The 24,778-nt window shown below is 39.3% G+C and overlaps 14 protein-coding genes across 14 annotated transcripts; 3 read left to right on the top strand and 11 right to left on the bottom strand.

The window, feature by feature from the left end:
- Nucleotides 1–141: 141 nt before the first annotated feature.
- BEWA_000630 (ubiquitin carboxyl-terminal hydrolase, putative) lies at nt 142–697 on the bottom strand (the record flags this gene model as incomplete). The annotated part of the gene is made up of 2 exons (XM_004830267.1): nt 142–359; nt 430–697. The coding sequence occupies 2 exons, from the start codon at nt 695–697 to the stop codon at nt 142–144; spliced, it is 486 nt and encodes a 161-aa protein (XP_004830324.1).
- Nucleotides 698–962: 265 nt separating this feature from the next.
- BEWA_000620 (hypothetical protein) lies at nt 963–1,411 on the bottom strand (the record flags this gene model as incomplete). The annotated part of the gene is made up of 3 exons (XM_004830266.1): nt 963–992; nt 1,036–1,106; nt 1,150–1,411. 3 exons carry the CDS (start codon nt 1,409–1,411, stop codon nt 963–965), a joined length of 363 nt encoding a protein of 120 aa, XP_004830323.1.
- A 198-nt stretch (nt 1,412–1,609) lies between these two features.
- Nucleotides 1,610–2,739, bottom strand: BEWA_000610 (hypothetical protein; the record flags this gene model as incomplete). Its single annotated transcript, XM_004830265.1, has 2 exons — nt 1,610–1,920; nt 1,956–2,739. The coding sequence occupies 2 exons, from the start codon at nt 2,737–2,739 to the stop codon at nt 1,610–1,612; spliced, it is 1,095 nt and encodes a 364-aa protein (XP_004830322.1).
- An 896-nt stretch (nt 2,740–3,635) lies between these two features.
- BEWA_000600 (ubiquitin carboxyl-terminal hydrolase, putative) lies at nt 3,636–5,127 on the bottom strand (the record flags this gene model as incomplete). Its single annotated transcript, XM_004830264.1, has 5 exons — nt 3,636–3,944; nt 4,008–4,160; nt 4,227–4,363; nt 4,398–4,874; nt 5,016–5,127. 5 exons carry the CDS (start codon nt 5,125–5,127, stop codon nt 3,636–3,638), a joined length of 1,188 nt encoding a protein of 395 aa, XP_004830321.1.
- Nucleotides 5,128–6,126: 999 nt separating this feature from the next.
- BEWA_000590 (papain cysteine protease family protein) lies at nt 6,127–7,545 on the bottom strand (the record flags this gene model as incomplete). The annotated part of the gene is made up of 1 exon (XM_004830263.1): nt 6,127–7,545. One exon carries the CDS (start codon nt 7,543–7,545, stop codon nt 6,127–6,129), a length of 1,419 nt encoding a protein of 472 aa, XP_004830320.1.
- Nucleotides 7,546–8,207: 662 nt separating this feature from the next.
- Nucleotides 8,208–9,179, top strand: BEWA_000580 (signal peptide-containing protein; the record flags this gene model as incomplete). Its single annotated transcript, XM_004830262.1, has 1 exon — nt 8,208–9,179. The coding sequence occupies exon 1, from the start codon at nt 8,448–8,450 to the stop codon at nt 9,177–9,179; it is 732 nt and encodes a 243-aa protein (XP_004830319.1). The 5' UTR covers nt 8,208–8,447.
- A 607-nt stretch (nt 9,180–9,786) lies between these two features.
- Nucleotides 9,787–10,941, bottom strand: BEWA_000570 (hypothetical protein). Its single transcript, XM_004830261.1, has one exon. The coding sequence runs from the start codon at nt 10,633–10,635 to the stop codon at nt 9,811–9,813; it is 825 nt and encodes a 274-aa protein (XP_004830318.1). The 5' UTR covers nt 10,636–10,941; the 3' UTR covers nt 9,787–9,810.
- A 259-nt stretch (nt 10,942–11,200) lies between these two features.
- Nucleotides 11,201–13,231, bottom strand: BEWA_000560 (signal peptide-containing protein; the record flags this gene model as incomplete). Its single annotated transcript, XM_004830260.1, has 1 exon — nt 11,201–13,231. The coding sequence occupies one exon, from the start codon at nt 13,229–13,231 to the stop codon at nt 11,201–11,203; it is 2,031 nt and encodes a 676-aa protein (XP_004830317.1).
- A 498-nt stretch (nt 13,232–13,729) lies between these two features.
- On the bottom strand, nt 13,730–14,084 carry BEWA_000550 (hypothetical protein; the record flags this gene model as incomplete). Its single annotated transcript, XM_004830259.1, has 2 exons — nt 13,730–13,872; nt 13,904–14,084. 2 exons carry the CDS (start codon nt 14,082–14,084, stop codon nt 13,730–13,732), a joined length of 324 nt encoding a protein of 107 aa, XP_004830316.1.
- Nucleotides 14,085–15,888: 1,804 nt separating this feature from the next.
- Nucleotides 15,889–18,070, top strand: BEWA_000540 (hypothetical protein; the record flags this gene model as incomplete). Its single annotated transcript, XM_004830258.1, has 1 exon — nt 15,889–18,070. One exon carries the CDS (start codon nt 15,889–15,891, stop codon nt 17,263–17,265), a length of 1,377 nt encoding a protein of 458 aa, XP_004830315.1. The 3' UTR covers nt 17,266–18,070.
- Nucleotides 18,071–18,543: 473 nt separating this feature from the next.
- Nucleotides 18,544–19,401, top strand: BEWA_000530 (hypothetical protein; the record flags this gene model as incomplete). The annotated part of the gene is made up of 1 exon (XM_004830257.1): nt 18,544–19,401. The coding sequence occupies one exon, from the start codon at nt 18,544–18,546 to the stop codon at nt 19,399–19,401; it is 858 nt and encodes a 285-aa protein (XP_004830314.1).
- A 216-nt stretch (nt 19,402–19,617) lies between these two features.
- Nucleotides 19,618–19,923, bottom strand: BEWA_000520 (hypothetical protein; the record flags this gene model as incomplete). Its single annotated transcript, XM_004830256.1, has 1 exon — nt 19,618–19,923. One exon carries the CDS (start codon nt 19,921–19,923, stop codon nt 19,618–19,620), a length of 306 nt encoding a protein of 101 aa, XP_004830313.1.
- Nucleotides 19,924–21,404: 1,481 nt separating this feature from the next.
- Nucleotides 21,405–23,019, bottom strand: BEWA_000510 (signal peptide-containing protein; the record flags this gene model as incomplete). Its single annotated transcript, XM_004830255.1, has 2 exons — nt 21,405–22,651; nt 22,788–23,019. The coding sequence occupies 2 exons, from the start codon at nt 23,017–23,019 to the stop codon at nt 21,405–21,407; spliced, it is 1,479 nt and encodes a 492-aa protein (XP_004830312.1).
- A 638-nt stretch (nt 23,020–23,657) lies between these two features.
- BEWA_000500 (signal peptide-containing protein) lies at nt 23,658–24,431 on the bottom strand (the record flags this gene model as incomplete). Its single annotated transcript, XM_004830254.1, has 1 exon — nt 23,658–24,431. The coding sequence occupies one exon, from the start codon at nt 24,429–24,431 to the stop codon at nt 23,658–23,660; it is 774 nt and encodes a 257-aa protein (XP_004830311.1).
- Nucleotides 24,432–24,778: the final 347 nt, after the last annotated feature.

Below are 24,778 nucleotides of genomic sequence, written 5' to 3'. Positions count from 1 at the left end.
TATAAACAATATCCAATTGCATTAATATGTCCTCCATATTCTCCTATTGTCTTCAATCAGGGTCCATACCAGGGACTCCATTGTCAAAGTCACCTAAACTCTGTGATCTAGTACTCGCTTCGCTATTGCATATATAACTCCCTATGAACATATACAGCTATATATCATACCTGATTGCGCAACAAACTGTGGAAGAACCTGTGTGACAAGTAGGTCTTCCAGCTGGTACCAATTTGAGGAGGGAGGATGAAACACAAAAACCTTGAAACTCCCATCCTTTGGTTTTCCCTCGTGGCAAATGTTACAAACTAGATCATATCTAGCATTTTCGCCCTTTTCCGGAGAGTCTTCATCAACATCTACGGAGAATTGTAGTTAAATCATGAAATGGGAAAACAAGTCGAACGACTAGAAAATAGGCAAACTAACATTCGGAAAGGTCCAAATTCTTCATAGGAAAGGCTACAATTGTTGGATTCTTTTCCTCAAAGTATTCATTCTTGAAGAATCTCTTTACGATTAAAATTAGATATTCTGGAAGCCTCCATATAGAGTATTTTTGTATCTTTCCAGAAACGTAAGATTCAGTGTTTCCATCGTACTTTTTTAAAAGATCAAAAATGGAAACCTGTGGAATGATATTTCTTTCATGGGAGTCCTTGAAAATTGGAGCATCTGGAACTTCGAGCATGAGCATTCTAAATGTTTTTGGTGGAAAAAACTAAATAACTTACCGAAATTGTTTGTGAGTGCTAACCCATTTATCTTCCTCCAATACCTTTATGACTATTTCCCCCCCAAAAGTTTTTGTTACGATTGATTCTATAGAATTATTGTTAATGGGATGTATAAGCACAATGATGTAGAACGGATTTGTATGTCCAGTATGAGGTCAAGGAGTTCTCATTGCAGAGTAAATGAAAGTATTCATAGCTTTACCAGTAGGTAACAAAACAAGCTATTTACATATGAATCTCTACGGTAACCCGTGCCTATATTGTCGTGCTTCCAATAATAGGCGTGAACTGAGATTACCTTATCTATACCAGATCTTGTGATTACGCTAATCTCTTGGTTTTTATCGTCTTTGATCTCCTTTATAACGACTATAGAGTTTCCATCCCGCAAAACGAGCCAAGGCAGAAGTACCAAGAATGCCCATAGGTACTCCTATAGCTATACCAGGATTAGAGCCCGAGTCATTACCAGGTTTAGGGCCTGGAGAAGAGCCTGAGATGGATAGAGCAGCAGGAGTGCGGCCTTGGGTCCAGTCACCAGGAGATCTACAAGTAACAGAAGTTTCAGAAGCAGCTTGATGAGGAGCAGCTCCACCAGGAGTACCTTCACCCGAAGTAGTAATAATAAGAGATTGTTCACCTTCTTCTCCATGACCTAATCTAGAACCACCCATAAATTCGAGAGGAACAGTAGCAGTACCTCCATGTGCTCCAGGTGAGTATTTAGTAGCACCTTCTAGTCCAGATAAGGGAGTGTAACCACCAAATGGACCAGGTGGTGGTGGAAGAAAAGGAGTTCCATCAAGTTGAATAACTTTATCATCATCTTCCTCTTCTTGAGATTGAGTTACAAGTTCATGTTTAGCAGGAATTTATACGTGGAGAATAACCTCTTCCTTGACACTGGGTGGAGGATCAGCAGTTTCAAGTTTTAGAACACTGTCTTCTCCAGCTCCATTTGAAGTAACACCAGAAATAGGAACATCGCCGCTAGCTTGTTCAGGGGCAAGATGATTAGCACTATCAGATTCAGCAGGTTTAACATCACTGGCTTCCTTTTTCTCTCCCGCCGCCTTAGTAACAGATCCAGTAGTACCAGATTCACCCTTTTCCCCGTCCTCTCCCTCATCAAAATAGGCTTCTTTCTCTTCATCCTGTTCGGTTTTGGCATGTAGTTTTATACCTGAAAAGATGGTTTAGCAGGCTTTGGATCCTTACCTTTGAGTATCTTTTCTTCTGCCCACTTGCCATTCTGATCAAAGTTCTTGGACCACCCGTAAATATTCCCACTCCCAGTCTTAATATAAGCTATAAGAGGTTTACTGGTAGCTCCAGGGGGCCCTTTCTCAGACTTTTCAAATAAGACCAATACCTCCTTAACATCCAATATTGTAAGTCCTAATGGAGTGTTACCTTCGGAAGGATCAGTTTTGAAACCTGCGATTGTAAAGTTCTTTCCTCTATAGGTGTGTTTCCAAGCAGTATATTTTTCCAAGTCGATTTCTTCATATTGAGAATCGCGGTAATCATCAACCGTTACATTCTCAGTACAACTCTCATTTCCGCAGTTTTTACCCTCGTAGCATGTATTCTTATACCTTCCAATAGGTTTAGTAATATCTATGACCACTGGATTTAAAAGTTGACACTTTAGCTCGTGAAGCTGTTCCTCTAGCTCATCAGGAGGAAACCTCAAGCCATTTTCCACATCAAGATGTTTAGGTACTATTGATCTCCATTTTCCGTTATTTTGTTCCCCTTTATTACTATAATAAGCTTTCATACCTCTAAACTCTCCTCCAAGAGTTACTTCCATAAGTAGAGGTTTCTTTCTATGCTCTTTATCTTGGTCCCAGTAATATGCAGAAAGATCCCCGGTTATATCATCGAGTGTAAGAGAGCCATCATCTCCATATTCAAGACTAACATTTCCGTATCTAACAAACTTTTTGTCACTGGTGTAAGAATACTTGTACTTTGTATAGCCTTTGACATCCATCATTTTTATCTTTGATAGTATTAACTCTGACATTGGCCGTACCACATGGACAAGAGTATTTTTTTTCAACATCACCGTTCTGATAAATATCTACAGAATGGAGATAAGGACGTATTTGACAGGCTCTGTCATTTAACTTCTTCGTAAGCTGAGAATTTGTCGGATTTTTTACTGGGATTTGAATCTTACAAGTAAAAGTGATGTCATTCCACTCTATGCTACTTTCAGTGATTGTACTTTCATATAGGCGACGCATTCCTCCATAATTGACCCTTAAGAAAAGAGGCTTCTCAATTTTGTCTGGATTGTTCTCATACTTTTCGTGGTAATAAATCGTAGCTTCTTTGGGATTCTTCTTATCAGTTTTGATAAGTTTTCCTCCATAGTTGATTGGACCTATAGGGGCTTCATTTATACCTTTATGAGTGATATAGCCATATTCATAAAGGGTACCTATAAACCCGCGCTCTATAAGCACATCTTCCTTTTCCAGACAAGTTATATTACACTTCTTGGAGATGTCAATCCCCTTGCTCATCCTCCGTCATCAAATATATCTAGACTCATTCCTAAATTTATATACTAAATTGGATGGGTAGGATATCCCAGTACTATACTAGATCCTTAGTAGTCGTTATTACATCATCCAATAGTACTTCCTCACTCAACACCCTCTCCATTCATTCATCCTCCCTCTTACCACTAGCTCACCGTCAGAGAGACTATCCACGGAACAAGATGAACAAGTATCCAGACAGTCGTTAGTAGTAGAGTATGGATGGTATACTGGAGTATAAAGAGTCAATGAGAAAGTCTAAATGTGACCATATGACTATACAGTGCAGAGTAGTCAGCCATCTGCAACAATAATCCAATTTCCCAAAACTTTTACATACAAACTATCCAAACGACATCACATTCAACGTACCTTTGGTATGCTTCTTATGAAGTCTAACGTGAAGCCTGTTAAGTAGCCATGATAACAATGCCACAGGATCTCCCTGGATGCCAATCTTGTACAAGCCAGATGAAGATACTCCAACGGCTTGTAAAAACTCATGAGGAGATACAATCCCCTTGAAGTTGTGCGGATTAAAATTTTTTCTAACCAACTCGACCAAAGTACTCAAAACCGCATCCGGTGGTTGAACACGTTCAACATCCATCAGAAGCAATTTGTTTCTCAATGGAACGATACAACAAAACATCTGAATGGTGGTTACCAGTGGTTATTTGTGAGAGTATATTATTACCACATTGATGGAACAAACCTGTATAATTACATTAAAGAAATCCGTGTTTTTGAGGTTATTTAGGCCAATACATCCAGGAATAAAGTCTGTTCCATCTAAAGCTTTACCGTATAGCACTTCCTTTGAAATCTTTTCCACGTCTGATTTTGTGAATTTCGGTTTTAAAAAGTCCTAAATGTTTATATTCTATGCATTATCCGCATGTAGAGTATACAGATTTTGCAAAGTAGAGCTCACCTTTATATCATTTAATGAGGCATCATCAACCCTGTAATTTTCTGGCAAGCAGTAAACTGTGCAATCCTCAAGGTTCATGAATAAATAGTGACCTTCCTCCAGTGCATGTGTATAGCAATGGGTATTTTTCCCTCTTCCTATTCAATCTCTAGTGTATAAAACGAGGCTTACCTTGAAAATATTTCCCGCAAATCAGACAGGCATAGACGTGCTTATTCGAAAGGCTAATGGAGCAGATTTTTTCAAAATCAAAGTCTAGCAGGTGGCGATTTATTGTACCCAAATATGGACAATTCACAGGTATATCCGCGGTCTGTGAATTTTTTTCTATTTTTTTATCTCCGACTCCGTTATTTTCCGCCTTGTATGTACTAGTAAGAGCTGTTGTTTCTAGGTTATCCCTCAGTACATCCAAATACCGTTTTCCTGGATCCATATCTCCTTCTGATGGATCTGCTGGTACAATCCGAAGAGACACATCTAGAGAGATTGTTTCTGGAGTGACATCTTGTTGTTTTGCACGTATAACTGGAGACTTTGACGTTCCCCTCCTTTGCTTATCACTTCTTCCTTTAGCCGGAAATGTCGAATCAGAACGGTCATTTGGATTTTCCAAGTTCCTCTTGGACGGCCTTAGCGTGGGAGATCCTATGGAATTGTGTATATGCGGTTTTTTAGCGTAAAGAGTAAATTGTATATAATGAACGGTGATAAGACAAATTATCTCAATTTACCAGTTGATGGCCGTTTTGTAGTACACAAATAAATATTTAAGAATGAAAAACAAACCAACTGGCGACTTGGAGAGGAGTCTGGAACTCCTTCGGGTAGTAGGCCCACCATCTGCCGGTTTTGTCGCCCTTTGCGGCGATTTTGCGCGCCCAGACGATGATTTTACCATCACAGTGAAATATTAAAAGTAGAGAGGGCAGTATCATGGCTTTTGGAGCCCACGAAGTTGGGATTCTACTCAGTCGCAATAAAACGTGATGGCCACGGATGTACAATTTCCATAATGCAACCGGTGGTATGGTAATACCACAAGAGTATATCCTTGGAAGTGTCCCGCTAATAGATGGAGAATTGGCTACAAAAGACCGGAAAGAGGCCCAGAAAGACAGGGGTACCTAGAAGGGTGTGTAGAGAGGAATTTTCATCGCCATTGTGGAGAATCTCTGGCAGTAAGAGGGGGTTACTCGGTCTAGTTGAAAGATTACTGAAAAGGGCACTGGTGACTAGATGGCAGAATGTCCTCCATGGGATAACTCGGTGAGCTAGCTGTGAGAGAGGATGAATGAATGGATGAGGAGTAGATAGGAAAACTCTCATGGATCTCAGAGTTTTGAATGAGCATACTATCTATGAATATGGAGGATGAGCAAGGGATTGCCAATCTGCACCTACCGTGAGGAACTTGGCAATCGTTTAACCAATAGGTACACAAGGGAGAGTAGAGAATTGTTGTTGGAAGGACATGCGTACGGATAGTAAGGGAGACAGATTATGGTAAGAGGAATTAACCATCCATAAGAATAACAAAATCAAGACCATCTACAAGCGTCTCAGAATTACTGGAGTGTCTCTGGTATATCAGTGAAGCTCTAGCCTGGAATGTATCTATATAAACCATTTGTGTACTATAAATGGGCAAATGGAGCTATCATTGGTGTTACTGATCATTTTCATGGGTAAAAATTGTAATTGTATAGTATAGCAGTCTAACGTGAATTAAATAAATCTATAACTACTCTTGTGCACAAACTGCAATAAAAGATTTAAATGTTATAATGTAAAGGGTATGGTATTATTAAAATGAAAATAGAGACCAAAATATTTGTGGAGTGGCAAGTACAAATTTTTACTCCATTCATCTTTGTACTTCTCGCTATTCAAGGGTCCATTACGCTTGGTGTCTGGATAATCCGTATGCATTTTCAAAGATGCCCCTTGACCCCTTCGCTATTTCATAATCAATTCTAAAGTAACCATCTTCGCCCCAACCAGGTTTTGTCTTCCAGGCTGGCTGTGCTATCCAGTACTTTTCTTTTGTTTCGGGATCTGTGCCAAATCCCACTACCAATGCTATGAATCTTTGGTTATTTCCCAGGGTTTCCTTGTAGAGACCACCGTCATAATTATCACTAAGACCTTCTGGTGCATAGAAAAGAGTCAAGAATGGTCCATTCTTTTTGAGGTGATCTTCAGCTTTTCCTGCGTCAACCTTTACTATTGATTTTACAATATGTCCACCCCTGCATTTTTCATCTTGACAGCGATCCTTTGTTCCAGTGAATGGATATCTGGTTTCAAAGCAGATTGGCGTTCTAACAAAGTAGTCGATGGCTTTCTTTAAATCTCCCCTATCGAAGTCAGTAACACAATCCAAAGGTTGCTGTGCACTAAAGACTATCCTATGCCTAGTCTTGATTGTATAAAAGGCGTTATACATGGCAGTGGCTGCCAAAACCCACGGTGAATTGCATTTTCTCAGCCTATCAGCATCTATTTTGGTCACATATCCACCTTCTCTCCAATCTATTATAGAGTTGGGGTTTTCGCGATTTAACTCAAAGACAAATGGATTTGGCGTTATGTTCGCATCCTTTGACAGATCAAGACCATCATAGTCAACCTTCTTCATCTCTTGTTCAGTTACTGCCACATCTTCCGCGAGTCTGGTGTGGTATCCTTTCTTGTACTTTTTAGAGGGGTCCCTGTTATGCTTCTCCATCTGGATGACGTCCTTGCGGAAGAGAAAGAGATACTTTCTAAATGTTCCCTCGTCATACCAGTAGATATTATAGCCTTCACAGTACTCCATGAATTTGGCGAGTACCTGTACTTCAAACTTTGGATTGACCTTGTCCTTGATGGGCTCAAGTAATGTGGCCAGTTGGAAGAGCTCAGAGTAGGTGATGTACTTGACCTCCCAGTCTTTTATGCATAACTTTGAGATGCCCTTAGCAAGACATTCGTCTGAACCACCATCCAAAAAATCAGGTTTGACGTTTTTGAGTTCTTCCTTGAGTTTGTTTGTAATATCCATAATGGGCTTCAACTCCTCTTCTCGAATTTTCTTTAAAGCTTGTACCTGTTCATAGAATTCGGTTTGTGTTTTAGGTTGCTTTCGCAGAAGTTCATAGATTATCCTAGCGGAACTGGACCTATTTGAGGAGACCACAATTGGGACCGTTATTACAATAATCAAAAGGATGACAATAGCTGCGCTGATCAAAATGACCTTTTTGGTGCATATTCTATCCCTATCATCACCACCGACAGTTTCTATACTATCCTTTCGATCTAATATTTTCACCATTTTACTAGTTCAAAATTATGTAAAAGTACCAAAGAACAAGTCTCAATTATAGACTGAATACACCGTGCATGCAGTAATGTTAGTATACGAATATGTCTTGGAGACTTTATATTTATGAAAATAAACGAGATCATGAGATGGAGACATAATTTGTAGATTTTAGAGACGCTGAGAAGGTACACTAAACGCTAGAGTTGAATGGTAGATCTAGGAGACAGCCATCTTGCAGATCCATGTGAGATAATGGAATCATTCTAGCGACGGAAGCAAGAGTCTATAATCACAAACTTTGTGATCCATGAGACAAAGATTTTCGAATGGAAACTTGTGAACTCGTCCACGGGGACTACACTAGACATGTGTCCTGAATGGAGCATTTGTAGATCTCTATAGGTTACCACCTAAAGCATCCTTCCACCAATCATTAATATCTCTGAAGGCCATGTTCGTAGGCATAAAGGGGAGACGCAAGTACACGCTTTGATTAAGCCTAGTACCAGTCCATGGATAGACCTCTGAGGGTCTTGAAGATCCACTAAATGTCCTGGTAATTAACCCTACAAGAGAGAAGAATGAATAAAGTGGGCAGAAGAAGAAAAAGGAGAGGAATGATGCCTCACACACTCACCCTACTGACTCCGAGCGCTCCTACTTTCTCTACTATCATTGTTCGGCGACCAACTCTTGCTGAATTCTCTTAATCATCGTTGTATACGTTAAATATAAACATTGTGGCTTCGAATAAGATCTCTAGTTTCACACATTTTCCCGATTGACCTAAAGGCGTTGTAGACAGCCATAGAGAATCGCAAAAGCTCCGCAGAGCGATAATGCATAAGAGAGGATAAAGACACACTATATGCCAGGGTACTGGGTTGATTGGATATTGTAAAGAGGACAAAATGCAGATGCTTTTCACTCTCCTGCTTCTCACATCTCAACTTTCCAGGGCCTTAATAGCTCCAGTTGACTCTGGAAATCCAGAGTCTGTCACTTTGGACATCCTAAGCGAAAGTAATTCGACATTCAAGACCGCAAAGTGTGAACTTGATGATGCTCCTTCGCTAATGTTTGCTCCGGCATTTGGCTACAGGTTGGACAAAATTGTAGCCGGTGATACTCTGGTCTGGGAATGTAAAAACAATGTGCATGTTGCTCTCCTAAATGTGCATCTCAAGGACGGTGTGCCACAGTCAGCGTTCCTACTCCTGGAACCAGAGTCTGGAGAGCACAGTTCAAAGAATTTAGTCTTGAAGGAGGCCACTGGTGGCAGTTATGCAGGAGCCAAATGGGAAGAAGCAAACCAACAGGAATTTGGAGATGCCGTAAGGAAAGTCCGAAAGACTCCACATTCTGTCCAGTCCTTTACTCTGGATATTGGAAAGAATGACAATCGATGGGCGTCGTTGGAACTGCAGAATATGAGGACTCTGGCGTTCATTCCGCATTCTGGATTTCATGCGACAAAAGTCTGTCGTGGTGAGTATTCGTTCTGGGAAGGCAAACCTGGAGAACGATGCATCAGCGCCTTTCTCGTAGACAACAGGGAGCTTCACCTCATCCTAAAGTATAACCAGGAAAAGGAATGGACACTCACATTTACATGCAATAGTGGTACTTGGATCAGCGAGTAGTGAGTAATGGCGGCCATAAGTCCATGAATGGTTACTATGCAGTACAATGAAATTCCCTTCCTCAGCAGATGTAAAGGTCTGCACATGTACAATATCTTGAAAGTGGGTCTTCTGTTCATCCTAACGGTAATTATACAGGTGTATCGGTTAATTGACTAGTATATTCCAGAGGTTGAAATAGAACCCTCATGTCGTGAATTGGTGTTTTTATGCATATATACGTGCATTTGTGGTCTTCAACCATCTATATATAGAGGATATGGTACATGTATCATCACTAGCCAATGGAATGATTTTTACAGGCACGCATCCAATGGTGATTACCAGGGGTCTAGGGTGATATTAGTATATTCTGAAGGGTATTGAAAGGTAAAGTTACAAAGTATTTGTAGAAAATGCCCTTATTCTACTCACTACTCTTCTGGTAGACCTACAAAGGTAGAGATATCCCCTACCAACCCTGTGTTTAAGAACTGCCGAGTGGGCTATGTTATGGACCCGATGGAAGTTTATGATTGGATGGATCCTTTTGGTCCACCTCTCTATATTCGGCATTACAAGTGTATCTTAAGCTGTACAACAAATTACCTACCCCGTACGTACCGGATTGTTATATGTGCGTTATTAATTCCTACACCCTTGTAGACACTACAGTTTCCTGTAGGTTTGGGGAATAATCAGAACAGGCCTTTATAAATAAGATTTTTCGATTGTATTTCGACCTGACCTTGATTTCTTGACCATTTGAGTTTATCCTCTTACTGAGGATTCCAGCGAATCTCCTAGAGAGACTTACTGGTTCTTCAACGATTACTATAAGCGCCATAGTTTTATTACCGCCTTGCTTTTTAAAAGTTATGTTTATCCCCCGTCTACACTGGGTAGTTTTACAAGTCGCCACCTGTTTATATAAGAAGTTTTTTTGATTAAATTCAGGTCCACATTGCAATTCGTCCAGGGTTAACGCTAACCTTACGTCAGCTAGATTATAATAAAGTCTTCTAGTGCCAAGTATGTCATTGTTGAACTCTTTGTCGTCAGTTTGGAATGATGCACGGTAGGTTGTACCAGTTTGTTTAACGATTAGTTTGGGTCCTATTCTTCCATTATCATCATGTTTTTGTTGCTTTTTAAGAGGCAATATGTCTCCCTGTTTACTCTCTGTATGATCGCAAGCTCGTACCCATTTAGAAAAAATTTTTTGATTAGATTCAGGTAGGCATTGCCCTTCAACGAGGGATAACGTAGACCTGTTGTCAGCTACATCACTTGTTGATATTAATGTTGGATTTGTGACACCTTTTATCGTTTCAGCTCGTGAAGTTGAGATTTCACTCGCTGCAGTTTGCATTCCGACGTTGTCGTCCCCTATTGTTTTATTCAGGTGTGATGACTTCCTCTGGAGGTTCCCTCGGCTTAACAACGAGCCTACAGAAGACCTTTCCTCGGAAATCATTGTTTACGTTGCCGAATTTTGGATTTTAATGGTTACTTCTCGACCCTCTGGTCGTTTACGTGTCCTGAGTCCTTCTTTGGAGTCAGAATACAATGTTCCTTTTGGAATTAACCATTTATCGATGCCTGTGCCGTTTAACTTTTTGGAATAACCGTGAAAATGGCCATTGCCTTTATCTCTATCGGAATGGACCTCCAATGCCTATTCATCGTAGTTAAAGAGCCTAAGATGGTGTATTTTAGAGAATATATCTCTAAAATAAGAAATATCTAACAATCGATATTTTTCACCAAAAGATTTCGACTCATCATATCTATAGACTGTTAGTGGCATGAGTGACTTTTAACCTCTCGCGGATGATCGCATAATCTCGCATTCTATCCTCCTTTTAGTTTCCACCGATCATCTTCCAGAGTATGCATAATATATACCAGAAAAACCTTAAAAATTAAAAAGTGACTGCCTATAGTGGCAGATTATACTACATTAAAATGTCTCAGTGTGTAGACTTGATCGAACATAACAATAGGACCTGTTCAGGATTAATCAGTGAATACCTGATACATTAGTTGGAAGCTGCAATTGTAGCTAATTTTTTGTTGAAGTCCTCCTTACTGTTTATAGAATTCCACTTATTGTCATCTCTATAATAGTACTTTGGTTCCGGCTTAGCAGAAGAGTCTAGAAGAAGTATGTACAGGAGAAATGGCTTCTTATCCTTGAGGTAAAGTACAACAAGAGAAACCCTGTCGTTACCTACATTTAAAATTATGTCTTGGCCATGTTTAACAGAGGTTGCAACAGAATTAACCTTTGGGACAAAGAGGATCGATGGAAATACGGAATCTCTCATATCAACTACCTGTACATTATCATACTTCTGTGAACCCAGGTCCAACTCAAAGTTTACAGGGTTTCCAGATGTTCTAAGAGGGGCCAAACTTTTCTTAGGATCCTTACATTCCTTCCATCCACTCTCTTTTGTGTAATATATCTCTTCTTGTCCAGTAGGGTTAACCCTAATCACATGTAAAATGTCAGGATCCTTTCCACTAAGGTATGTTATTGCAAAGGCACAAATTTCAGAAGCGATAGCAGCTCCCCAAATCATATTGTCACCTATTGTAAATCTGTTTATGCAAGTTCCAGTTGGTGGAATGAGTAGCTTTGCTGGTATGCTACCCACAAATGAGTCCAAAACTTGGCATCCTGGATCAGGTGATAATATATCATAACTCTGGTAGTTATTGCCAAGCTCCCTAGTTTTCATACTTTTTACTAGTTTAAAATATGTTTCCTCGTCCAGGGAGTGAAGCATGTCACCTTTTTTTATACGAAAATGCACAGCAGCAGACTTATTATCTGAATTATTTGAAACAACTATGAACATCAGGGAAATACTCGAGCTGTAGCGAGTTACATAAGCAACATTAACCCTTTCACACTTACTCTGGTTAGATTCATAAAGTTGGACATCACCATAAGTAACTCTGGTTGTGTAGAACCCTGGTTTTGGAATAAATAGCACTGTAGACATTCCAAAGAGACTGAGTTTAAGAACGTCACATTCTTCTGTTTTTTCCAGATCCCTGACGTCCAAGACAAATCCATCAACGGAATCCCTAGCTGTGGCAAACCGTTTAAGTTCCTTGTCGTAGGAGATCCTAACATTCTCCCATTTGTTTTTCCCCAATGTCCTTTTTTTATATATTCGTGAATAAGCAACAACTTCAGAACAAGATTCCGCAGTTGCATGAATCATAACAGGTTTTTTATCCTTATCATAGTGTATCTTTAGAAGAGTGCATTCTTTATCTTCGTCTGCCTTCCATACACTGGTAGAACCGCACTTTACCTCCTTTAATCCCCAAAACGGAACGCATAAAAGTGTGTCAACATCATCCATAACGCATTTGAATGTTTTACAGAGCGAGTTATCAGGATTTTCTATATCAATAACTCCTGAAGATCCCTTATCCTGTTTACCTGAATTCTTCTTTTTACTGTTTTTGTTCACTGGTGCAGCTGGTTTTGACGATAACATTCCCTCATACTTTGTTCTAAAATCTTCTATCTTCAGTTCAGTAGAACCGTTATTGCCCTTTTCAAAGAACATGTGGATCAATCTACCGGAACTTTGAATGTATAGATGAGCGAGGAAGGAACAGCCCTGTTTCTGATATGCATAGGCACGCAATAACTTCTCACCGTGACGTGCAGTCCAAAGATTAGCTGAACCAAAGCTTACAGAGAGAATCTTTGTGGCTCCATTAGGATGGTACATATAGTGTGTTATGTCTTGATCCGCTAACTTGTCCACAATTACCTTTTTTGGATCTGCTTTAGCCAAATCAAGGTCAGAGTTATTAGATCCAGCAGAATTATCTTGGACTGTGCCAGATGTATTCGTAGCAACAGGAGTGAGTTGGCCATTCCTGGCAGGTGCCTCTACTTTGTTTGTATGTGGACTTGGTGGACCCGGTATGCCAGGAGTAGTTGTGACAGTCGCTCGACCCTGGGAGCCTGGATCTCCACAACTTCCACAGCTGGATAGTAAAACTACGCAGGTTGTGCATAGAGTTACAAGAAGCCTCATTCTCCTGTGCAAAGGTGGTGATAATGGCCGATGAATGGGAGACGGTGCCAAGAGGACATCTGGGGTGTAACAGGAAGACTCCAGATGGGCATTTAAAACTTTCCCTAATGCATTCTCCATATTAACAATGGCCCGGCACAAGAGTAAATTTCACTATGCGTCAGGTCTTTTGCGTGGTCGCTTTTGTTACAGTTCCTGTCCACAGTAGGTGCCGGAATGTTCTTCCTTATGCCGATGATTCTCTATAGCTGTGTTGGCTATCAAGCGACTATATCCGCTCATAAAGTGTGTTTGTGTAGTAAAAGTTGTGAGTTAGGGGGATAAAAGTCAGAAAGAGTGATCTGGGCATTCATTCCTCCTGTTCGCACGGTGAGTTCACTACTTTACATTCTCGAGGCGACCTCCACTAATGACTTTGTTTTAAAAGTAGAAGGTGTGCTGTGATGAAGTAGCAAAGGGTTTGTACCTGCTCCCTTGACTCGCTGGTCTTTTGCCTATTCACGGAATGCTATGGGTAGTGATAAGAGTTGGAGTAGCATCTTTAGTACCTTGAACACTTCTACCTGCTCCATAAGAATCTATAGCATACTCAATCATCTGAGCTACAGGAGTTCCTTGAAGGAGAATCTTGGTCTCAGACTCTGTGTCAGGAACTTTAAGTTTGATAATTACTAGCATGTTTGGCACAAGCATGAGGAATAGCTACTCTAGGAGTAGCAGCAGAACCAAGACCATCTTTACCAGGATCTATTCTTTCACCAACATCTCCTCTAAGTCCAGCCTGACTAGCACCATGTTTTTTAGATAGATGGAGGAGTGCCAGGGCATTATTAAGTGTGAGTACATTTTCCATAGATTTTAGACTTCAGTACCTCTACATGTTTGCTAGAGTTGCTGTCACCAGTTTTGATTTTATCTTCCATCGTATTATTAGGTACACTCCAAAGTTTAGTCTATTGGGATTCTCTTCCTTTTCCAGCTTAACTTTCTGATCAGCAGACCCTCCACATGCAATAGGCCATAATCAACCAGGTGAATGAGAGTTGTATCTCGAGATGATATGGCTTAAAGGGTTACTATCAGAGTGTTAAAAGTACTATCCCATGACATCTTCCACTGAAATAGTCCAGTACCTCGTTTCTGAAAACTAGTGACTCGATGCCCAGACTATTGCTGATTCTCCTTATCCATCAGAAGCTTCCATAGTCCATATTCTAATCCAACTGTATTAAAATCTTCCTGTACCGCATTATAATCCTCATCCTGGCCATACCGGCCATAGCTCCAAATGTGTGGACACTCCCTGTCTAATTCTTCATTTCACACATCCTATAAACATCCTACTCTATTAATGATACTGACTGAAGATTATGAATGAAAAGTGGCGAGTTTAGGGAGAAAATTCCTCTGGCTGAGAAAATAATGGAGATTAGTGGTGATAATTATCCCGACTTACGACATCATTTTACGTGGACTGCACATTAAACACTTTTGAGTGGAAACACTAACACATTTTTCTATAGTTACTATTGTTGAGGTACTTGAGAATAGTTGCGAAGGATCCACCATCCTTGAGTCTCTTATGAATAGACAAGTCGGCCTCATGGACTAATTCTTCGATCGTATTCATCCGTACTAGATGCACATTGTCTCTCTGTTACCTAACGGTACTCATACTTCTAAAAGTGAAGTGGTATGAAAAAGGAAGTCTCATGAAGTCCTCAATTTTCGCGGTTTTAGACGTTTTTTCCGATCTCACTGACTTTTGCATTGGATGGAATGTAACAAGGTCCTGAAAAGAGTCGTTTGGTGGTCCATTTTGTCGAAGGAATCACTTGCTTTACCCAAGAATGCTCTCTCTGGATTGTCCATATGAGCCTCGTAAAATACCTTCTAGTAGTACATGTTGATGTATTGTGCTGGTGTATCTATGGAGAAGTCCATGGTACAAACCTTGGGCTCTAAACTGTCTTTAGACGAGGCGAAGCATCCGGTCTACTTCCTGGCATGCACTGTAAATGATTCGGAAATGACCAGCGGGGCTCCATATCCTCACTCTCCTTTTTGCTAGACATAAACATATACATCTAGGTAGTCTGAATCAGAAGAGTCAAGAGTAATGTGGATATGAGTTTAGCGAATAGAGGAACCCATTCACCAGTTTATGTGTCTATGGGACCAGCTGAGCTGCCTATACCGCCAGGACGTATTTAGATAGGGATAAACATGAAACGCAGAACACAAATCCACTCACAAATGCTAATTTATAGTTACACTAGCTCAAGTAGAGTTGGCTGGATAAGCCCATTCGCTCGGACTACTCACGATTATAGCATGTAAAACCAGTTTTCAATATTTAAAAATCAAGTAATGCTTAGTATGCAGACGTTTATCCGTAAATAAGGGGAATCCATTAGATTGTTATGCACGACTTCACCTCTTCAAGAAACTGTTTCTGTGGTTCTGGAACAACCTTTCAGTGGATTAAAGGGTTAAAGAGTTTTAAAAATTATATTTTCAGAAATCTGCGAGGTTAACAGCTGTCTTGGGTTTGTTGCAGTTAATGAGGAATGTTAGAATCTCTTCCTTCTTCACCCCCATGTGTGGTCTCTATTATTCCTCTTCCTTTTCAACATTTTTAGGCCTTCAGGGTGAGGATGAGATTATCCTCACTGCTTTATACAATCTTATTTATAAAGCTAGTGAGGCCTGAAAAGAAGGTTACCTTTGACATTTTAAAACCAGACTCAAATAAAACGAAAGTTAATGTTAGTAAATACTCTGGACTAGAGAGCAAGAGGTACACCCCAAAGGATGGATTTCGTATAAACAAGGTCAAGTATGGAGATAAACAGTTATGGAAGTCCCGATTGAGACATAGTGATGGCTGTAAGAGCATAGAAGTCTATTCCAATGAAGAGACAAAACTCTTGGCTTTATATGTCGTAAAAGGAGGAGCTACAGAGGTTAACTGTTTTGAGGATGTGGGTGGAATGTGTAACAGCCTACCTTTTACTACATTTAACAATAAGTTTAATGAGGCAAAGAAGAAAGGTTCTGAAGCTACTTCTGCCGCTTCTACTGAAGATAATGCTCAAACTGCTGATCATACTTCTCCTGAACCTAAGAAATCATCTACAGAAACAGCCAAAGAATCTTCACAGAAAGTAGGTACTCATTCAGCTGAGCAGGTTAATACTACTATTTCTCTAGATCTTTTTAAACCTAACGCATCTGAAATCACAAAAATTGAGTCTGCTCATCGTGGAACAATAACAAAGACATATACTCCAAAGGAAGGTCATCATATATCCTCAGTTGTTTACAATAAAAGTACTGTTTGGAAACCAGCTGAAGGAACCAACGAAAAGTGCGAACTTGCAAAGTCTTACTCATCTAGTGGAGAAATCCTCTATTTAGATATCAAAGATAACAATGGAAACGCTAAGCCAAAGTACTATAAGAAAAATGGAGCAGTATGGAATGGTATTCCCGAACATGTGTTTAATCTGCAACTAAAGACAATGAAAGGAACGTCTGTTGATGAAGACTCTGCACAGAATGATGGGAAGTCCCATTTTGATTTACAGCCCCGTAAAGATAACAGGACAAACTCTGAAAATGATTCCACCGGTAAATCTGAAATTTTAGAGGAAGATACAGAACCTCCGGCTCCATCTAGACCTCTTACAAATTGCGCTTTAGATCTTTCCAAACCTGACGAGGACGAAATAGTTGTGAATGAAAATAAGAATTATGGAGGTGGAGTAACACAAAAGGACTTTTCTCCAAAGGAAGGTTTCAAGATAGACTACATTCTTAATAATGGGACACCAGTTATTAAGCTTTCAGAAGGCGAGGAATTTAGGTCTATACGTTTGTATTCCAAGAGAAGTTCCCATATACTCATGATTACCATGAAGAAACCTGAGGGTGTCAAGCACCAATATTATGAGAAGATAGCTGGAGACTGGTATAAGCTCAAGGATAAAAGTGAGTTTAATGTGAGACTCAATGCAATGAAAGGTTCTTGATAATGATACAACATACTAGCCACTACTCATAAACTCTGTGAATCAGAGCAAACTGTTTAATTGTACACCAGAATGACCATTTAAAGAGTACTCATTCATCCTGCGGATGGATATGCTCACCATTAATGCAGTAAATCTGCCAGTAGGCAGGAATATACACAGTAGTCCAGAGAATATCTGGACTGTTCAAATGTTATTGTTTGTTTCTCATACACTGCTACCACTTTATTTTCAGAAACCTTATAGAGATTAATGCGTGTTCAATCTAACAGAGACAAAGATTACATAATGCAGGAAACAATAATGATTATTTATGGAAACAGACTGCTGTTAAGACGGACGTTAGGATATATGAGAGACTAGTGAATAAAGTACGGACAGAAAATATCTCGGTGGTATATTCTTTGGATATAACATTGTAAATATAAATCAAGAACTTAAAAATATTCAACTCTCTACAATTGAGAGTGACCCTACCAAGTTTATAAAGCGATAAACGATACTCTCCCGGAAACCATAGAGTAAGGCTCTTTATCAGGATTGGAATGTCTAAAGTAACTCTAGAGAGATAAAATTCTGGAAGACATGTCTTGATAGCCACCAGAGAAAAGCAGTTGCAGAAAATGATTTTTAACTACTCTAATGATTTAAATTTGGCTTATAATCGATAAAAGGCATCTGATATCTGTTTATTTGTACCGTATGGAGGCCCTTGGAACAGTGAATATGAAATTGGACTTGGGATGTATAAAATGCCCAACGGAAATTTACCCTTATATTCCCCTTTTAAATGGTAACTTTATGCATAATAATTGTCTGCTCTATATCATCATTTATCAAAATATGAACGAGGCCGTTAGAGTCCGCCAAAAGCACGACTGATGTAGAGTAAATTGTTCACCTATTGTAAGGGTAAATACAGTCATGGGAATCTAAATTCTTTGATATGAGATTATTATCGAACAATATTCAGCGTTAAGACATCAAATGTGTCTTTTTTATCCCAAAATAATGCCATTGGTAGAAACTCATGTTCCGGGTGTTGCATGCAAATTTTAATGGGGCCTTACAACTGAGCAAAACGGTCTTTCAATCAAAATCATCACTACATTCTTCGATCCCAAACTCACGTTCCATATCTATCTATCGACCTAGTGTTTATATCTCCTGATGAAATTATAATCTCTTGACCTAAAATCTATTTGTCCGTACGAATTGTATCCTGGCCTTTGTCCGCAGAGAGTGCTGTAAATCTAAAATACGTCATCATAGTTAGAAATGGATAAGACAGTCGCGAAACTATTGGATTATAGACCAAAGAGCTTGACAGCTGAAATTGGTAAGATTTGCCGAATGAATGCAATTCATGATACGCCCACTAGCACACTTGTAATAATCCCGATTGAGGTTGAAAACATTGTTGGCTTACCGTGCTACAAGAAATACGTTTACACGATTCCGGAGGGGCATAATGAATATTGCCTGGAGACAATCATGTTCAATGGTGTGAAGCAGGAGGGGTTACCGGAAAGCATCACAAACTTTGTTGAGATATCGGTATACTATTGGAAGCACGATTACAAGAACTACCGTCCCTTGCTATTTGAAATTGTAAGGGAAGAAAGTCAGTACTTTGCAAACTACGAAATTGGCAGTAACACATGGGAGCCATTCTCGATAAATGGAAGAGTTAAACTTTACGGAATACTGGCCTACCTGAATGCCTTCTTCAGAGACATTATAGTCCTTAAAATGGACGCACTCGCCGGGAAATATTTTGGAACTAATTTCCAATTTGGAGGTGGAGACAGGTTAATGTTTGTTGACGAGTTTAACTGCAGTTATAAAAGGTTTAGAAGGATGAAACATACGCTTTATACGGGAAGTACGTTTAGGATACTGCACCTCAGAATGAAGGGAATCTACATACCGTTCAAGGAGTCTGTTCTTACCACTGAGTGCATCGAAGCATCCGTCTATTACATGTGCTACGACAAGGCATATAAAGAGCCGCTATTTCTGGAACTTTTATCTCATAACGGACCCAGGTATTACAGGTATGATGGATTCTGCATGGACAGGTTCGAGATCAAGAGTCTGAAGGAATATAAACAGGAACATAGCATAACGAAATAATTTGAACGCATGAGCGGGTGAGTATGTGAATGTAGTGATAGTTATGCGATATTTACAACTGATGCAAGTATAGAGAGAATCTTGGGGAGAGAAATACACTTTATGGTAGACCATACTTAATGTAGTCGTTGCATCTCCTACTGTCATATATGCTCAATTTACGCATTTAGAAACCCACAAAATGTGGCTCTTTAAGGTCTGTAGTTAACATGAACGTCACTCTACCTCGCGATTCTCCGGTTTGTGACTCTGGACCAACATCATCAGCCTTGACCATAAAATCATTTTTGGATGTAAATTTCTTCTAATTTGAGCGTTAAAAAACTCAAAGCTTAGTTCATAGAGTTTACACTCGGACATGTTTGCTGTAGTAGGATCAAGTGATTCGTTAAAGACATCTAAAGTTCTCTCGAACTCTTTATAATCTTCATTCTCAATGCACTGATATATTCTCCATTTCTTTCCTTTCCTCACTAAATAGAGAACAACTGGTTCTTTAATGTCATACATCTCAATATTCATATTTACTCGTACAATTAAACTTTCTTTAACGTCATATAAAGATTTTCATTTTGCAAGACTGGGCTCACCATCTTGTTTATGGTATCCACTGTCTATAGAGGTTCCCTCAACTTGTGCCTTATAGCCAGTATTCTTTGAGCAGACTAAAATTGAACTGACGTGTTCCAGATCTATTGGCAGTGTCTGTTCTTTTCCATCGTAGAGAAATCTCCGTATCTTGTAAAGACGAACATGTGGTTTTTCCAGGGACATAAATGTTAATATAACGTGTATCCGGGAATATAATTGGGATAATTAAAGACTGGTACTATGTCTATATTTTCAACGAGGAAGTAATCCTCCCTTTTACTCAAATCTACAGTGTATGTGTTCATGGAAGCTATCGTCTCCAAGGAAACTTCTGAGGGGTCCATTGTTCCTCCCTTATATTAAATACACGTAAAAAGTCCAAGTGAGTATTATGAGAGTTGAGTTGGCTATGGATTTACAAGCGTGCAGATAGAGCAGAGGGTGCATAGCCAACATGAGCACAAATCTTATGCACGTACAGGGAAACCTTATACTACAATTTAAAGCTAAAATTTTGAATTATAGATACTCCTTTACACTTTTTCTGTGGTACAGTCTCTCCTAATCTAATGGATGCTAACTGGTCCATAAATCTGCATGCACATCGATAGGATAAATAGGGATTTATTGTATTAATTATAACACATGAAAAGGCTGTAAAAATTAAAATTCACGATCCCTATATATTTTAATAAATCTGCGAGTCTCCGGGTGGGTGAACATTTGTGACTCCATTTTCACGTCCATGGAAAGAGCTAAGAACCAAGTAAAAATTAATTTAGTGTCACTTGGACCCAAAATTCCAATTTCACGTGGTATTTCGTAATTTTTTATCCTATAATCCCGAGATTTAGCGGCCATTATGGATCGCAGTATCAGTTTGAAAAGTCGACTATTGGACTAGAAAGCTGATAAAATGAAGATTTAACAAATTAATGATCTATTAATTAACGTTTACTAACGGATATTTCCAGACTTACTCCATTAAAAGTAGCATTAGATCAGCTGCATTATGGCTACAAACTGCAGATCTAATATGAATAAGCAGCTAGCTTTGCGATTTTTTAGATACACCAAAAATTGAGGTTTCTTCATTCTAATTAGTATAGAGTACGACTTTACTCTAGGGAAATTAATGCTGCACTCATCCCTTCATCTGCAAGGTGACGAATTACGGAAGATTCTCTATTCACTTTGATGTACTCGTTAATATTTCACGATCCAGCGGTACTACAACGAGTATATTTAAACGTGTTTCCATCACCTTCCACCACTTATATGTTATAAACTCCAAAGCGTACAATTCAGTATATTCACGTGTCCTTATAAAAATTCATATTTTTGACTTGTAAGCTCCCGTTTATCCCGTAAAGAGATTGTGAAATGTAGAAATTGGTGCTTGAAAAAAGAAACTAATGGTGATACCACTGTTGGTAATAGCCTATGTTTCCATCATACTGTGTATATTGTAGCTGATTTTGCATTGTATATCCCATATTTGCTCCTTCATTCATCCATAAGGATTCGACAGTATTTTCAGCCATTGGCATGAAATTACTTTCTGATCCTTGAAAGGTGTTCGCATCAAACGCAGGTATATTCTCCGGTCCATAAGACCATTGCTGATTGTCTAAATCTAGAAATTCTGTTACATTCTGAGTGCTAGATGTCGGTGGATGTTCTTCAAGTGAATTTGTTGTATTTAGTCCTTCCGCTATGTATTGCCACTGTTGGTAATCTATAGAGTTGGCGAAGGAATGCATAGACGAATCATCCTCTGATATTTCAAAGGATTTGGGATCCGAGTAAGTGTGAGTTGATGTAGATGGTTCCCGACGCTCTTCAGGCCTTGTGAACATGTTTGCTACATTTGCAAATTTACAATCCATCCGTTTTGTTGGTTCAATTGGTTGCGGATGTGTCTGTATTGATTCTATGCTAACAGTCTCTGATGAATCTTCTGGAAACTTCCTCTTTTCTCCAGCTCTTAAATTTTGCTTTTCACCACTGGCGGATGTAGATGCCATACACGAAGATTCTATAATGACGTCATTCAAAGTTGTAGGTGTAGATACGCTACCTATAAGAGTTATATTTAGTCCACTCAAAGGGTTCTCATATATATCCTTTTCGTCGGATGGTTGTGTAAATATCTCTGTCAACTTTCTGCTTTCCATTACAAACCCCTTTTCCTTTTCTTCCGAGGATTTGTACCGCTCCACTGTTTGGTCTCCATCTGCATAAATTGATACAATCACGATTGAGGGCGTTCCCTTCCCTTCCATGATGACTGTTCTTTCAATTAGTCCTTGCACTCTACAGTTGAGGATCTGACTAAAGTTACGCACAACACCAATTGTATATCGAAGCTTCATCTCTGGCCTTATGCTAAATCTTTTTGTCTTTGCCTGGTAATTGTCGATCACCACTATAATGCTTGTGTTTGACTGTGAGAAAATGTCCAACTCTACATGCGTGCGAACAACTGACATAAACTTTGGATTTTTGGGAAAGCTTATAAACTCCTGTATTCTCCTTTCCACGGTATTGCGATACTTGCTCTTGGTAACAACTCTGAGGTATCTTTGACCATTGTCGAGGTGGACAATGAAGAGCATCCTTTCCAAATCCTTTGGATCTCCATCGAGAATCACCTGACCTGAATGAATTGCATGACAAGGATGGGTATTATGAGATTTAACAGACTTAATATAGAGGATATTAGACTCGACAAATGTTTCAAGAAGACAGCAGACGACAAAATGGACATTTATGCAAAAATAACAACTACGTACCTTTATCCAGGATTTTATCAATCCTGTAGGATGTTGAAAGCGACCTTTTGATGTAGTAATAGTTTCCACTGGTTACTTTTATCGACGGACGAGTCAATACACAAAATGGGAGCTCACAGGAGATGTCAAAGTTGATGGGGATTCTATCCTTGTACTTTCCTGCGCATGCACGTTTTAACGAAGCGATAGTGAGGGAGAGAACGAGCGATTGGATGACCAAATATCTCTTCATTTTCTGGAATGATACATTTCAGACACCTTCTTGCACGGACAATAATAAACAATAAATGGGGGCTTCTATTACAATTTGTGCAATACTACATGACCACTGGCGTGGATATAGTGAATTTGACCACAAGGTATAAACATCTTCCTACGATAGACCCATTTTTGGAATACATAAAATAGCAAAATAGATACTGGAACACCAGAGAGTACGGCTGTGCTGTCTTTATAGAAAACTAAAGACGAACAACATGATGCTGATGTTCACATGCACGATAACGCGTAACTTGGTGGTGTTGTTTAGGAATTTACCCCGTAAGAAGATTGTAAAATTTATACTAGACAAGTAGCTGGTTATTGTGCGATTTGGTACATGAACTTGTGGAGCACAATAATGAAGGTGGAATAGTAACATTTACTCTGAATAAATGCAAAATATGGAATGTCGTTCTTTTGCAAGTTTTAGTGCATAAATCAATTCTCCAAGGTATCCTTTGTCTGGAGAAATTGCCTTTTCCTATCCAAATCCCGGCCATTTATGCATGTTTAGGGGAATAGACCCATTTGCGGGGACTGAACTTTCCAATGTACAGCCCGCGTGTCATAAAAAGCCAAGAATCTCCATTTAAAAATGTAAGTCTTGAACTATTCAAGCAAGTCTAAATTTTTTCTTTTATACTCTTGCATTTTGACTTCGCAAGTCTCGATTAAATACTCGTACTTCATTTCTACTTGAGTCCAATCGTTATAGGTCGATACAATTGTGATTATAGGAGAGCCAATATCTCCTTCCCATCTGACCATTCTGCACATTAGTCCTCCAACTCTGTCATCAATTACATAATTTCCGTACCTAATTTCTCCAATAGTTTTATGCAATTCCACTTCAGATTTAATGGAATAGCAAGTTGGAAGGATCTGAGGATGTCCGGGATTTCCTTGATGAATGGAACGTTCTGGAAGTATATCAATCCTGATGTTATCATCCTCCTTTTGTTCCAGAATGTCCAAGATCAGGGGTTCTCTGTTTATGGCCCTGTATACGTCGCTGTTAGGCATTTTCACAAACTCTTCAGCATAAGTCAAATAGCTACAGGCTACTCTATACCTCGTAATTACCCTGACATATCTGAAGCCATTATCCTCGGGCGTGTTTAGGACGTATCTGCTCATGGCCGTAGGATCTCCCGGGGTAATAAGCTTATCACCATCCATGACGCTACCAATAATGTGAGTATGTTTGGAGTTTTTCCTGACCGTGTGATTAATTCCTCCGATAAATTTGCCAGATGGACTAACCTCAATTTTGCATGGTCGTCTTCCAGAAATGTCCAAATCTATCAACATTTTATTTTGGTCCCCTGGTATTGACAAACTTTTCGTGGCCAATAATATCATTAAAAGTGAAAAAACCTTCATTATGCTCTACAAGAACCTTTGGATAAAAATTAGTCACACGCCAAACCCTATACTCTGGACAAAAATTATTCTGCGGGGTAACTCGGGAACTTCCAAAGAGAATAGACAAACCTCAGGAAGAGCTATAGATTTGTTTATGACTTAAATAGGCTAATTAATGACCCATAGATTTATAGTCTTGAGCTTATACATGCGATCAGCGATTTTTGGAGCTCTCTAGAAACATTTGCATGCAGGCAGAATTTGTCCAGAAGAGACGCTAGACTTTTTATATACCCCTTTTATGCTTTACATAGAACTATAACTACTCCAACCATTGGCTTCTTGGTGCATTTGTATTTTACTTA

Source organism: Theileria equi, chromosome 3 (genome assembly GCF_000342415.1).
Source record: "Theileria equi strain WA chromosome 3, complete sequence".
NCBI classification, from domain to species: Eukaryota; Apicomplexa; class Aconoidasida; order Piroplasmida; family Theileriidae; genus Theileria; species Theileria equi.
The sequence above is the reverse complement of the archived record's forward strand: the minus strand, read 5'-3'. Positions and strand labels throughout refer to the sequence as shown.

What these genes read in the sequence shown, in the direction of transcription:
- BEWA_000570 (XM_004830261.1), bottom strand. Translation starts at nt 10,635, where the DNA reads ATGATTTCCGAGGAAAGGTCTTCTGTAGGCTCGTTGTTAAGCCGAGGG.